The sequence below is a fragment of the Ptychodera flava genome, chromosome 21 (genome assembly GCF_041260155.1).
Source record: "Ptychodera flava strain L36383 chromosome 21, AS_Pfla_20210202, whole genome shotgun sequence".
Taxonomy (NCBI): Eukaryota; Metazoa; Hemichordata; class Enteropneusta; family Ptychoderidae; genus Ptychodera; species Ptychodera flava.
In genome coordinates this window covers 31,769,717-31,783,636 of record NC_091948.1, presented here as the reverse complement: position 1 = coordinate 31,783,636, position 13,920 = coordinate 31,769,717, and the positions used below count along the sequence as shown (strand labels likewise).

The 13,920-nt window shown below is 34.3% G+C and overlaps 1 protein-coding gene across 1 annotated transcript in view; it reads right to left on the bottom strand.

The window, feature by feature from the left end:
- Positions 1–13,920, bottom strand: part of LOC139122032 (uncharacterized) — a 66,033-nt gene that overhangs the window by 18,929 nt on the left and 33,184 nt on the right. The window contains exons 8-11 of the mRNA XM_070687397.1: positions 13,350–13,503; positions 9,449–9,641; positions 5,167–5,312; positions 292–501 (exon numbers count right to left, since the gene is read on the bottom strand). Coding sequence (XP_070543498.1) covers positions 292–501; positions 5,167–5,312; positions 9,449–9,641; positions 13,350–13,503 — 703 coding nt within the window. The remainder of the gene's footprint in view (positions 1–291; positions 502–5,166; positions 5,313–9,448; positions 9,642–13,349; positions 13,504–13,920) is intronic.

The window sequence follows — 13,920 nt, the reverse complement described above, 5'->3', positions numbered from 1 at the left end:
TTTTTTTCATGAAAACTGAGGGAAAAAATTAAAATTATTTAAATATGAAAATTGAACGTATGCTGTAGACTTGAGTCAATCTCTATACTTAATACTACAGCTGGGCAAAAACAGGTCATCCAACCTAACATCGTTCAAACCCCCAACTCTAAACTTTTTTCTTCAATTGAAAGAAAATCCTGCGAAATGTGGCAAAAGGTTTGCAAAAAATCAGAGTGAAAAAATACTTTCACATTATATTCAAAATTCAATTGCAACGAAGCAGTTTTAGCTAAAAAGTAAAAAACCCACCTCATTTTGCATCGCGACATCAGTGAATATCTTATCCACATATCCAACATGGTAAGGTTGCCGTTCTACAAGCATACTAAGTTTGTCAACCATGCCAACAAATCTCTCTGGATAATGATCTGACAAGACACACAGACACGGTAGTGCAGCTGATGACACCACTGCATCACTGAAGTCAGCTGTCAGGACTCTGAGATAGGGCAGAACTTCCTGCAATGGATGAAAAGGCAATAAGATTAAAGGCAATCCAGCAGAAAATGTGAAAATACTAATTTAAAATTTAAATTAGTCAGGAGCATTTAAAGAAATTTTCACTTTTCACTTAGGTTTGGATTTTTGTGTTTGTGAAGACTGCATGCATTATACACACATACACACATACACACAAACTTTCATGCATACACAATACATTAGACAGACAGACAGACAGACTTATGCCAATTAACTAATCCACATAGCTCCCATGTGAAATCACACACAAAGCAAAAGGAATTGAGCTATACAAGCCAGTTTGTTGTCAACCTGCAAACTAACATTCTGTGTTCAATGAATTAAGAACTTATGGTCAAGACTGATCATTTGACATAACAAATGTTAGTAATTATAATATGACTTGGGGAAAATCAATTAATTGCATAGCACCTAAAATTCATTATATGAATGCAATTAAAAGATGATGTGATGACTTTTCACAAAAATTATTTTACACTGATTTTTGGTCAAAAAAGAAAGTTTTAAATCAAAGAATTATGCATTCAACTTTGGCATTGTCAATAAGCTCTTAAGACACTTGGAACATTGGCAGAATAGTTTTCATGCTCCAGAAATACTGACACCTCTGATGTGACCTTCAATTGAACTAATTAGTGAAAGCTGGGTTACTTAGATGGCAAAACATCATTAGAGTGGTTATGGGCAACCCAAAGGAGCAACACGTTGTCAATACTAATTATAGATATTTTTTGACATTTGAACACTAGGTATGAATCCTTCATTAAATCATATCATAATTAGCAAATGAAAAAACTCCTACTGGCTGCGTTAATGAGCAATATTTACCCTAAAATGCCTGATTCACATGTGCACTGTTTTATTTTTTTGTTCACTACCAGTAATACTGGTTTAAATCATAATGGTGTCATCTGTAATAAATTCAGCAGCTTTGAATAATTTGGTTTGAAGGAAACTAAAAAGTCCTAAATTTCACTGATCAGTTGCGAATTGTGCGAGATATTTATGTAAAATGATACATCCCTTGAAGATAAACTACCATATGCAGTCACTTAATTCCTATGCATATTTCAAACTTTAAGAGTTTGACATATGAAATCTCACCTACAAGTGAATTTGCAAATCCTTCTTTCCACACAAAAATAAGTTACTTACATTAACACAGTTGCCTGGAGTTGCTTTGCATTTTTGCGTGAGAATTTTACAGCAAATTGTAAGTTGGTATAAATTGCAGCAGCTGGTATGTTTTGTATAATTGTACTTTATTTTATGATGCTGGAAATCAGATGTGTTGTACAGAACATTTTTGGCTGTTTGCACTCACTCAGTGCTACAATTTTCAAAGAAACAATAAATGTGACGTTTTATCAATAATCAGCAAATTGTGGCCCATAAATACAGGCATAAGCAATTTACATCACTCAAATTTACGGTATGTGCAATTAATCCAAAACTGAGGTCATTTACTTCCGAGTCAGGAATGGAAATCTAAGCAGGGTGACAATATTTCTTTGAAGGCAGAGCAGCCTGAAGTACGTACTTGTTAATGTTTACTTTAAGGTCTCCATATGTATTTCAATATACATCGCAGTGTAGGCTTTCTAAGATATAGAAAGTAGTTTTCTGAGTGTGATGTACCACATTCCAAACAAATCAAAATAGGAACCAGAATGGTATAATACAGACAGTTAGATGATAAGTAACAGCTAGAGCTTTTAAATTTTGCATATACCCAAGGCACCCTATTTTTTATGTAAATTGTATTACAGGCATTGCCTTAATTATTCGTTCACACTATTGAGGATGAGTCCTTCCATCACTATTTACACTAAATTATTTTTCTTGGAACATTTACCAGTAGAGTGCTCATTGTATTGTCAAGAACATGGGATATGCCAATTTGTTTTGACTCTTTCGTTTGAGTACATTTGACTGATGGCCATCTTGGTCTACAAATTAAATACAAAATGTTGCAATGTAACTGGGTACTTGCTCTTGTATTTGGTTTTTGAAGACATTAACTTTTACATCTGCTATCCAAAGTTTGCATGATACTGCTGTATATTAGTGACAACCACCTGCAGCTTATGTGTTTTGAGTTTTGGGCATTCATGACAAAAATTTCTTTAATTTAACAATCGATCGAGTCAAAATATACATTCAACAAGCATGCATGCCTTTAGAATAACTGAAGCTTGGCTAACACTTGCTCTTTAAATGCCAAAATTGTAAATGGCCGACATATTTCCACCTTTACATGACAAAACACAAAACACAATGTGATTATCATTAACCTTTTCATTGGCCATTTCTCAAGTTGCAATGGTTATAATGTCAGAAAATTTGAAGAAAATTTGAATATATGAAGAAACGTTATTCTTGAGCATAAACGTAGACGTATGATGCACTGGCCAAACATTTTATGTATAATCATCACTGTTGGTACATATAAAAATATTGCATTTGTACATAACAGTGGCAAACTGCTGAAAATAAAGATGTTACACACAATTCAGAAATCAACAAAATGCAAGTTCTGAAATAATACCATGTGGGCGATCACCTATGCATGGTCCTTCTACAGGCATAAACAAAGTATTGCTGGGATAAGCAGCTGGCCTAGGCTGACTTTAATTCGCTGATAAGGTCACATTGGCTTTTAGGCCAAGCTTTCCACGAATGAAGGCTCATTCTTCAGCCTTGCCTACAGCCTAACATCCTGATCACTTATCTGTAGCCCTTTGCTAACTACCATGTTCAGCTAAAGCTGGAAGGACAGCATTTGTTTCCATATACTCCTAGTAAACTCCATGACGTTGACTGCTGAGTGACAGTTAGCATGATGTATTGGCACATAGAGTTTGCAATGAACAATTAACTGCCAAGTATTTGTGGGACCTGTCAAATTAAAGACTACCTCTGCCTCTGACCATGCATGCTTCTGAGGGAGACAGGATTATAGACACCAGTTTGTGACAAAATATTTTCTACTAATCAAATCTGCTGCAAGAATTCACATTATACAAAAATTAAAATGTTGTCAGGTATATGAATGACTGATCAGACAATGAGAGAATGAGAGTCAATATAGTCTGGTACACAGTCATACACAACATAGGGGAGCCATCATTATCTATGGCCTGGAAGGGGGGGTCGGAGGAATCTGAGGGGGGTCACTCAAAAAATCGAAAGCTACAAGGGGGTTGCTCAAAAGTGGAGAACAAGAAAGGAGGGGGAGGCTACTCAATTTTTTGATATGTACTGAAGCATTTAGTGAAGTTATGAATTAATATAACAAATAATAAGAACAGCAATATGTATGCTTGAGATATGTAAGTTCATACCCGGTATATGTACACACACACACATACATATATAATTAATATATATATATATATATATATATATATTATATATATATATATATATATATATATATATATATATTATATATATATATATATATATATATATATATATATACAGGTGGTTTCAAGTAGAAACTAAAATCTCATCACACTATGTGTTTCACGTTATTGTGATCTTCAGACGAGAATGATCAGCTTTTCGACTTGGCAAGCCTTATGTTAGAGGCTTATAGTACATTTTTCAGTATTTCCTGATAGATTGATATACTTGCCTGATCATTCATGAGAAATGTCTGCTTGCTATATTCTACATAGTATAGGTTACTGATACGGGAAAATGTGTAAAGCAAGCTAATTCTGATTCTATAAAGTATAAAACCAGTGGAATGCCTTGACAACAAACCCATCTCTTATTGCAGGAAAATGATATAAAATAATAAATGTGAATAATGTATGTCTGTTGCTATTTTTTCATTTTCAAAAAATGTAATCTTCATTGAAATCAGTGAACTGGAATATAAGTTTGGAATACTGTCTCAGATTTCTGTTCCTTTGAGTTTTTTATACGAAAAAAATCTGAAAAAAATACTCCCCAAGTGCCACCAAATAACACCATTTTAATCTCTATTTTTCAAAAGCTCCAATGGTAGGAGGGGGACATCCCCTCCTGACCTCCCTCCGCAACCGCTTGCGTGGTCGCTTGTGGTGCTTTCACACCACATCTTTGCCCTCTTGTAAAAAAAAATCCTATGGAGAACACTGCATGTCATCAGAGCACTTGGAGTTTCGAAAGCAATTCCTCCGACCCCCAGGCCGTAAACAATGATGGCTCCTAGAGATTGGCAAATGACCACCTTTGACGTTTAAAAAGTCAATAAAGCTGAAGTGACGATGCCACTAGGTGGCGCCAGACTCACAGTAAGAATGGTTACCACTGATCTTAAAAATATATGTTTTGTTGGAACTCAATGACAGAAAAATCAGTCCTGACAGGATTTCCAAAATTGCCAACAGAGGGCGCTTATAGATTGCATGCTTTACACACACAGCTCTTCCTCTTCCATTATAGAGGGCAGTATATATAATGTCAGTAATAGTTTCCCTAGATAATGAGCTACATATTTTTCCATGTAAATACATGTAAGATGAATTTTGTCGCAAGTTAAATTAAGCAACTAGGTAAATATGTGCGCTCAGTGTATTAACAAAGCCTTAGCTCTGCATTTAACTTAGGGTGTCTTAGCAATAATAAATCAGGCTTTTAAAGTGAGCATACCTGGGGATATTTCTCTGCAACAGCTTGAAAAAGTCTGAAGACACTGTATTTCTCCATGGCAGGTAAGTCTTCTACATGTGAGCTGATGTCATTCAGGTGTGCGATGATCTTGTCCTCACAGTGTGTGAAGAGAACACTCAAACAGGCTGTACATATATACCGGTAACGAATGAAAACAGAGACTTAATTAATTGGATTTCACTTAGGACAATTCAATGTATTTACAGATAGTTATGGTAGACTACCATTACTGAAATCAGGTACACTCTAAATATAGAGTCTTGCAACAACAGTTATGGAAATCTTTCAGCAAAGCAATATCTAATGGACTGCAGGTCATGAAACCCTACTGATCTACTGCTGTAACTAATGGTTTTCCAAATATAGTGTGGTTGTTACTTTCTTCTAAAATTAGCGTTGTTCAATTTTTCACCTCGATTTCAGATACCTAAAATTTCATACTGTCAGGGTTTGGACAGTTATGGTTACGACATTCAGTTTTATTCTGCTGTCAATATTGTGTAGAGGTCTCAGGATTGAGGTCTCCAGTTCACCAGTTTTGACGTTTGGATGATTACTTATGATCTTTCCAATATATTTCAACCTATATAAGTCAAATAATGTGGCTTGCATTTACTACCTTTGCTTTCACACCATTGCTTTTTAAAGGGATGCCTTTTTTACAAATGAGTCATACCAAAATAAAATCACTGAGCCCCCTAAAAATTGAACCACTAAAAAGGTTAAAGGGATGTGAAAAAAACTCTTTATAAGTTTCAAAATTATTAAAAAAGCAACATCACCAAATGATATAATTACGAATATAAATGAAATGACGGTAATTATGTACAATTGCAGTTTCTCTTCTTCAAGATACAAATTCAGCCAGAGTGCAAACATCACAAACACAGTACAAATACACTCATTCTCTGTATAATCTTCCATTCAGAAGCTATATCGCTTATCAATCAGAATCGAAACCTGGTAAAAACACAATCTCTGCTGCAAATGGATCTGTTTTAGATATGGTAGCCATACTAACTCAAACACAGGTACAAAATTTGCTGTAAAAGAAATTGCGGGAGGATTTTAGAGTCAGAATGCTTTAGGACTTGGAAAAATTAAGACTTCATGCATCTCAAACTTTGATTTCTTATTTTTAAAAATGTTTTCAAGAATTACATTAAAACTGTACACTTAGCAGTATTCAAGTTTGCAGTTAGTTGTTATGTATATTTTTCAACCAAATCTAAAGTCTTCTTAATTGTTGGGTGATGTTTTAAGTTTGTTTTCATTGAGTAGTTTTGTTTTCATTGAGTAGCAAACTACAATTTTTAAAAATTTTCAATTTTTTCAGATGCAATTGACTGTTACAAATCAAATAGTAATTCTTTCAGGATAACCTAGCCATTATTGCTTTGTTAATAAATAATTCTAACTTTTCATCAATAATTATTGAAAAAAAATTGATTTTTTTTTTCGGTTAAGCTTTTATGTGTTGTAAAATTCCCACTTCTTTTGGATCTAAATTTGGTGATATGTTCATCTCAAAGGAATGGTTCTACGCAATAGAAAAATATTACTTTGTTCAGTTTCATCAGTTAAATGTTCATGCAAGTTGTTAATTTACAACAAATTCAATCATATAATTAATATGGTGGTACAAGCAGTCATATGTAGTGCCTCCAATTTCTTTATTACAATAACATTCACATAAAGGAAAATATTCTGTATAATGGGATTAATATTTTAGAAAAAAGCCAGCAAATAATTGACAAAATACTGTTGAGTTTAAGTATCTTTATTCATCAGATGGTTGCTGATATAAAATTACTTGCTCTAGTTGGAAGCTTTTATCGTCAAGTTCTGACAGTACTAAAAAATACAATTCTTTGCACATCCATCCACCTGTCCAAATGGATGACACTTCTACATACTATGTAATTCATTGATGATTACATGCAGCTGTGATGAAATTTTGCAGGTTACCATGGTAACAGATGCCGACAAAAATCAATAGTCAAATGAATGTGGTATTACGACATGAAATGCTTAGCCTTCAAAACAATCCATCAATTGTCTGTCTACTGCAATTGCTTTCAATGCACCATCAATTCTTTGGATTAGCAGACTCATTGTAATTATGCACTTCATAATTGCAAAAATTTGCACAACTTTGAAAAGAGATTTTATGATAATATCTTGCATTATTATTTGTATATTGTATCTCACATGTCATCTTTTTCAAAGACTAAACAGATATACTTTGCAGTTAGATGGGGCCTAGTACTATCCAGCATTAATGGCAAATTGGTTTTTTAGATCATAAATAATACAAACTTTGCTCTGTCTGTCAGGTTGCTCACACATCTCCACAGAAGCTCCCAATGCTCTGTGGTTTAATTTCATACGTTGTATTACAGCAGAATGTGTCAAAAATCTTTCATTTTACCGAATTCACTCTTGGTACAATTGGTTCTAACATGTACATGAAAAATATTGCATGTTGCTTTGGTAACAGATCAGGGTATGATTCTGAAGTGAGCAATCGTAAATGCTATGAACTGTAACATTTCTGTTGATATAAATGTGATCTTGACAGCCTATGCAAATACCATACCCTTTCAACAGATAGAATTATTGTCTTATCCACTAAAATTATTTCATTTTCATCTGTGCCAGACACTGAACTATGCCCTAGCTGTTTTAAGGTAATAAACTATGAATGATTTTTTAATAGAAAATAAGTCATGATCTAGGATATACGGTGAAGACTGCACTTTTCACTTGCTGTGAGTAGTAATTTGTATATTTTATAATTGGCACGTATTCAATTTATAAACAATTTTGAGAAATTGAACACTTAGCAAATTGCTGGGGAAGTTACAATTCAACAACGCTGGTAAGTTAATAAAGGACCTCACCAAAAACAAATGAAATTCCTTTTGATGTACACTTAGCCAAATTGTACAAATTAACATACACTGCACCACACCCTTGACATTACTGTTATTTCTGTGTAGATGAAAATTTTCTACAATATCAACATCATGGTTTAGTCCAATGCCATTTTTCTATAGCAAAGTTTGACCTCTACACAAAAACTATGGGATGAAAAGGTTAAGAATGCATATTTATCTTGTTGAAGTATAAAGGATAAGCATGTATAATTAAACCTTGATAAGACATGACAAATACTGATATTTATTTACTAAGAAAATATTGAAAAGGCGATCAATGATGACCACCATGCTCTCATATTATTTACCAAAAGTATTCTTATAGTAGGTGTGCTGTCTAGCTATCACCAATTGTATAATCAGCTGTAATATTGGTTACTTTACACACTAGATACATTGCATTGGACATGCTGTGACATTTCAGCTGCACTCAATAGAATTGTTTCAATTAATGAAAGAAGAACTTAACCACATGTAGAAATAAAGCCATGCAGAGAACCCCATAACACTTACACACTGCGTTGAACTGTTGCCCTTAGCAGAACCACTATGTCAAAAGGAAGAGCTGAAAATTGATATGCAACCCTTTGGGAATTATTAACTATTAATGTGTCATTTGGGATTCATGTATGCATAGGTGTATTACCTTGCAAATTTTGCACATAGCACAAACAATCTATTTGCATTTGATGAGTCATTGATAGACTGGGATATAAGGCACAACTTGCACCACTATATCACAATTAGATATACGGTACACACTTCAAAATTTCCTTTACACATATAATTTTCTTTTGTTCAAATAACTGTCATGGTCGAGACATGAAAAGCACCATGGTACGGTATATTGGCGATACCACGGCATATGCGTGAGCTCTCAGCTTGAGTAATCCGTTTTTGACGTTCCATGCCAGAATTCCAATATACTGTTATGATATAATAGCAATAAATCACTGTAACCCAGCGACGGTATACCACTTGATTTTGACCAGTTCACTTCATAGCACTCGCTATCGCTCGTGCATACCGGGGTATGTCGTGAACTGGTCAAAATCTCATGATATACCATCGCTGGGTGTGCTTTATTGCTTAATTATAATTCATCTGTACGGTAGTCCTGAAGAAGATATTTTTTATAATGTGTAAGTAATGGTATGACAGTGGTGTCTTCCGCCATTGCCCAATTGCATGGATCTTTATTTGGACTCCACACCTGCAATTTCATTCAATATGCAGTGATCAATGAGATCTGACATAACGGTTCAATTTTCGATTTACCTTTACTGATAAAAAAATGCAAAAAAATAATCAACTGAACGTACCTGCTAGATTGAATTGGTGATATTTCAGATAGCATTGCAGGATGTCATCAGAGTATGGAATCAGTAATTCTGGGTATGCATTGAGAGTGTACACAAATGATGCTGCTAAGACACTGATGTGAGGTAGCTTCATTCTAATCAGTGTAAAGGCATGTGGAAGAAATCCCAGGATCACATCGGGTGAACCATGGTTCTGAAGAGAAGAAAAAAAAACGAGATATGTCAGTACTGTAAATTTTTTGAATTCTTTTTATCTAACTAACAACAGTATGGTACTTTGTCTCTGTATTTTATTCGGACAATATCCTGCACGGTTTCAGAGAATTATTGAACAATCAATTGCCTGAGCAGAGTTAACTTTTAATATTTTGCTTTATTGCCTTTCATGAAGACAGTGGTAAGTCCATACTTAACAGTGAAGTCGATTTACACACACTTTCTTAAAGCTTTGCTTCCAGCAACTTTTCAATCTCATACCAAATATTTTTTGTACATTATTAGACAGTTCCATTCATTCCTTCCCCTTCTAGCTCCATTTTCTTGAAATATTTCTTGCACTTTTGAAATAAACTAACAACATTCGAATCCTTAATCTGAGCATTACATGAGAAACTGTAATCATTTTATTGTGTACGCGTTGGGTTACTGAAATGAGAAAACTCTGGGTAGGCTAAAACTAAGTTCAAAGCCACGTACCATATGAAATTACAACACCACTTCACACCAAACATAAAACAAGTCAACCTGAGGAAGGTATAGTTCTGGATATTCATTCTTGGTATTGAGTCAAAGGTATAAATTAATTACTATGGTAACTGTACTATACATTTTTGTGACTTAAGGAGAAGTATAATATTTCTAGTGATTCATTCTGCCATGTATTCCAGACTGAAAGACGGCACAATTCAATAAATTCTCTTTTGCATCATTGAAGGTTACTTTTCTCATAACTTTTTCAATTCTGCATTACAAGCAATAATATGCAGCATCAAAATAATTGTCAAATAATATCTAGTAAAAGTGCATTTAGATATTTCAGTGAAAGTTTCCAAATAACCATTAAACAACCATAAAAGTCACATTCTGTAAATACTGCAAAATGCCATGCTTTTGGGCAGAAAGTTATGATGAACTGAAGGGGTCATTCTCTCAGAAAACTTAGCATGCAAAGTTCTTTTGTCATTTCAATTGGAAAAAATCAATATCCTTTTATTTCATAAAGTGGGTGCAACTAGTCTCCCCACTTTCCATCACAACATTCTGTATGGCTGAAGACTGACACAATCAGTGGAAAATTTTACACAAATGCTATATCCTCTCTCAATCATGCACAATTTTCCAAATCATCTAAAATGAGAATTTGGAAGAATGGTGTGCTTAAAAGTAGTTTTCAGAAATTTTACAACTAGTCTATGAATTTGTCTACACATGGGAGACGTGTTAGACTTCACTGAGGAATCTCCGAGGATACAAATCACAATGAATTATGGGAAATCTACAGTACTGTGATATGGGTACTAGCTCCCAGCTCCAACCCTTAGCACACTTCTTGTTTAGGGAGTTGTTGCACTGGCTATATAATAGACAAGTGAGTCTTTCAATCTACCATGTATGCATGTCAGTTACTATTCTTTGGCTAGCTTTGATTAATCATTAATAGTCATGATGTGTGAGTTTTTACATTTAATTGTGGCAATTACATAACTAATTATAGTATTTGAAGAGTCCATTACAATGAAAAACAATTGCAAACAGACCATATAATATATTCAGTCTAAAAATAGTCAATTTTAAATTAGCCCTCCACGCTTATTCTTTAACATGTCTATAAATGAAAAATTTGTCAGCGTCAACAAAGATCTGACTCCACCATTCAGGTCAAGTAGTCAGAGTGACATGTTTGCAATGGCACGGTCTGACCTGTACATGTCACAAATATGCACTGTACTTCACACTCATGGGTGTATAGTTTTGTACCTCCATATTCCCTAGAAATATCAAATGGGTATTTTCATTAATTGATGAAAGTAACATTTCAATTGTTAAGTCAGAATTAAATGAACATCAAAGAAAGTCCTGGCAGACTCTCAATTGGCAGAAAACTAATATCTTACTACGATCTCAAATTTCTCTTGAATAATTACCAAAACAGTGTTCACTGTCAATCTGTTTCAAGGTACAAATAATCTGGACATATCCCTGTTGGATTTTCCAGTGGAAGTAAAAGGCCAATTAAAGCTGTCTATCCCAACTCTTGCTAAAATTATATGTTTGGTGAAATTGAATGTTTGGACTTTAAATCACTGCTCTGTCACGTGATTTAAAAAAACACAATGAAAGGTTGTTTACGGAAAATATCATTATTCACTTTGTGCAAAGATTTACTGCTATACTATATCAGTGATGGCATGAACACTGGCAGCATTAACTATGGTTGTAGAAACTGAACAAAGATTTGTACAAAAAACAGTATTTATTGTATATTAATTTCAAAGGTGCCACACACTACTAAAAAGTCAAAGCTATTGTGGTTTTTGTACAGTGGTATCCTGGACACTGGAATAGTTGATTTAAATAACAAAATTACAATAGCCATGATGATCACAGTGCCTGTATTGACTGTTCTTGACTCAGTCAGTAACATGCAAATGACTGTGTTCTTTCAGGTGCAGTTTGTAATAAAACTGTCGATGGGAGGAATTTCACTTAGACAAAACTGTGCGTGTTTTTTACCAGTCCCTCTAAGATGATCCAGACCTTAGTAACCTGAAGTCAACATTGCCTTCACAATGGTATAATGTTGGAAAAGCTCCCAACCTAATTGAGACGAAAAATGTCAGTGTCTTCTGAAGAAAGTCCGCATGAATTGAATTCCTTTATTTAAATACATTGAAAGACATTCTAACATAAATCATGCTTTAGAGAATCAAAACCAATTGTAGACTCTGCCGATGTTATGCACTTTATAGATAAAGCATACAAAAGGGTTATTATGTACACTTAGCTGTGGCATCTCAACAGTTCCAACCTGACAACATTTAAGAAGTCTGCCTTGATTTAAGCAGTAAAATCTAGTTTGTTTTTAGCAGAAATTTATGTCTATCTTGAGGATTTTACACTGTATTTTCTGGGCAAACTTTATATGGATTTCGTTCCCCTGGCACACAGACATAAAAAAAACTGGTTTCACATTCATGCTACAATTTCCTTAACGAAACACTGCAGTGATGTAACAGTAGTTATTCTTGCATGAAGTTTTCTACCAACATAAAATATTTCATGAAAAACCTTCACATTTTGGGTTGCAATCGTTATGCCATTAAACTTCAAAAGTACCGGGAGTAACTCACTTAGTCTGGAAACCAGAACTAACCGGTGATAATCTAGTAAATGCAAATTTACATACTTGCATTATAAAATTGTATGTGTTAGTATCAAAACTTTCAATCATGAGTACAAATTTTAAACAAAAACCTAAAGTATTTGAATCTAGATATGCTGAGAATTGTGATGCAGTTAAACGTACTGAGTAACAATATTTGATAGGTTACTGGTAGTAAGCCTCACTGCTTCATGCCTAAGGAAACTTGACATATTCTCCATAATCTACACAATTACAATGAAAGTTTAACTGCTCAGTGTAATGGTCTCTTTATTGAGACGTTTGAAGACTGACCACATGACAACATGTCTTTGAATATAACAGTAATCTACACTCAGGGCAGTCAATAAACAACTGAATAACACACTAAAATTTTCTCATATTTAAAATAACTTTTAAAGGAAAAGCCAAAATTTTGAAAGGTGCCTGTGTAATACTGTGGTTACCACAAACATTAACTTTGAAACTTAAATCAGCAATTATATTAAAATCCAAAAGTAAATGAAACAGCTTACTTACCGGATTGACAAATCCTGAAAGGATTTCTTTGACAACGTGTCCATGGAGAGTGAGTTGATTGCACAGACTGGCCTTACCAACTAGATCACACTTCAGTGAAAACTCAAAGATTCTCAGGAGTTGGTCTGCGTAATCAGCTGACACCTTGTAATGCCTGTAAATGGATAATACCAAAGTAGAGTTTAGTCATTTGGTATGTTTGCCTGTCATTTTACCACTGATGGTCAATAGTATTGATAACGAACTGTTAGGATTCGTGTAGCTATATCATCTGTTGATCATGGGTCTTTGGTAAAATTTGAACACATTTTATGACATTTTCTGCCCATTTTCAGATAATGCACATGTGTGAAACTGACAATTTACAAAGTGTAATTCTATGGCGACACTGACATTAAAAACGAGAATAGGATGGAATTGGTGTTGCATTTCATGAGATACAATGACAAGTCAAAATCAGCAAGTGCTGTAGATTTCATGATGGGAGGTAGTTTGGCGGGTTTCCTGACAGAGTTGTAAACTTAAGGAGAGAGAGAGAGAGAGAGAGAGAGAGAGAGAGAGAGAGAGAGAG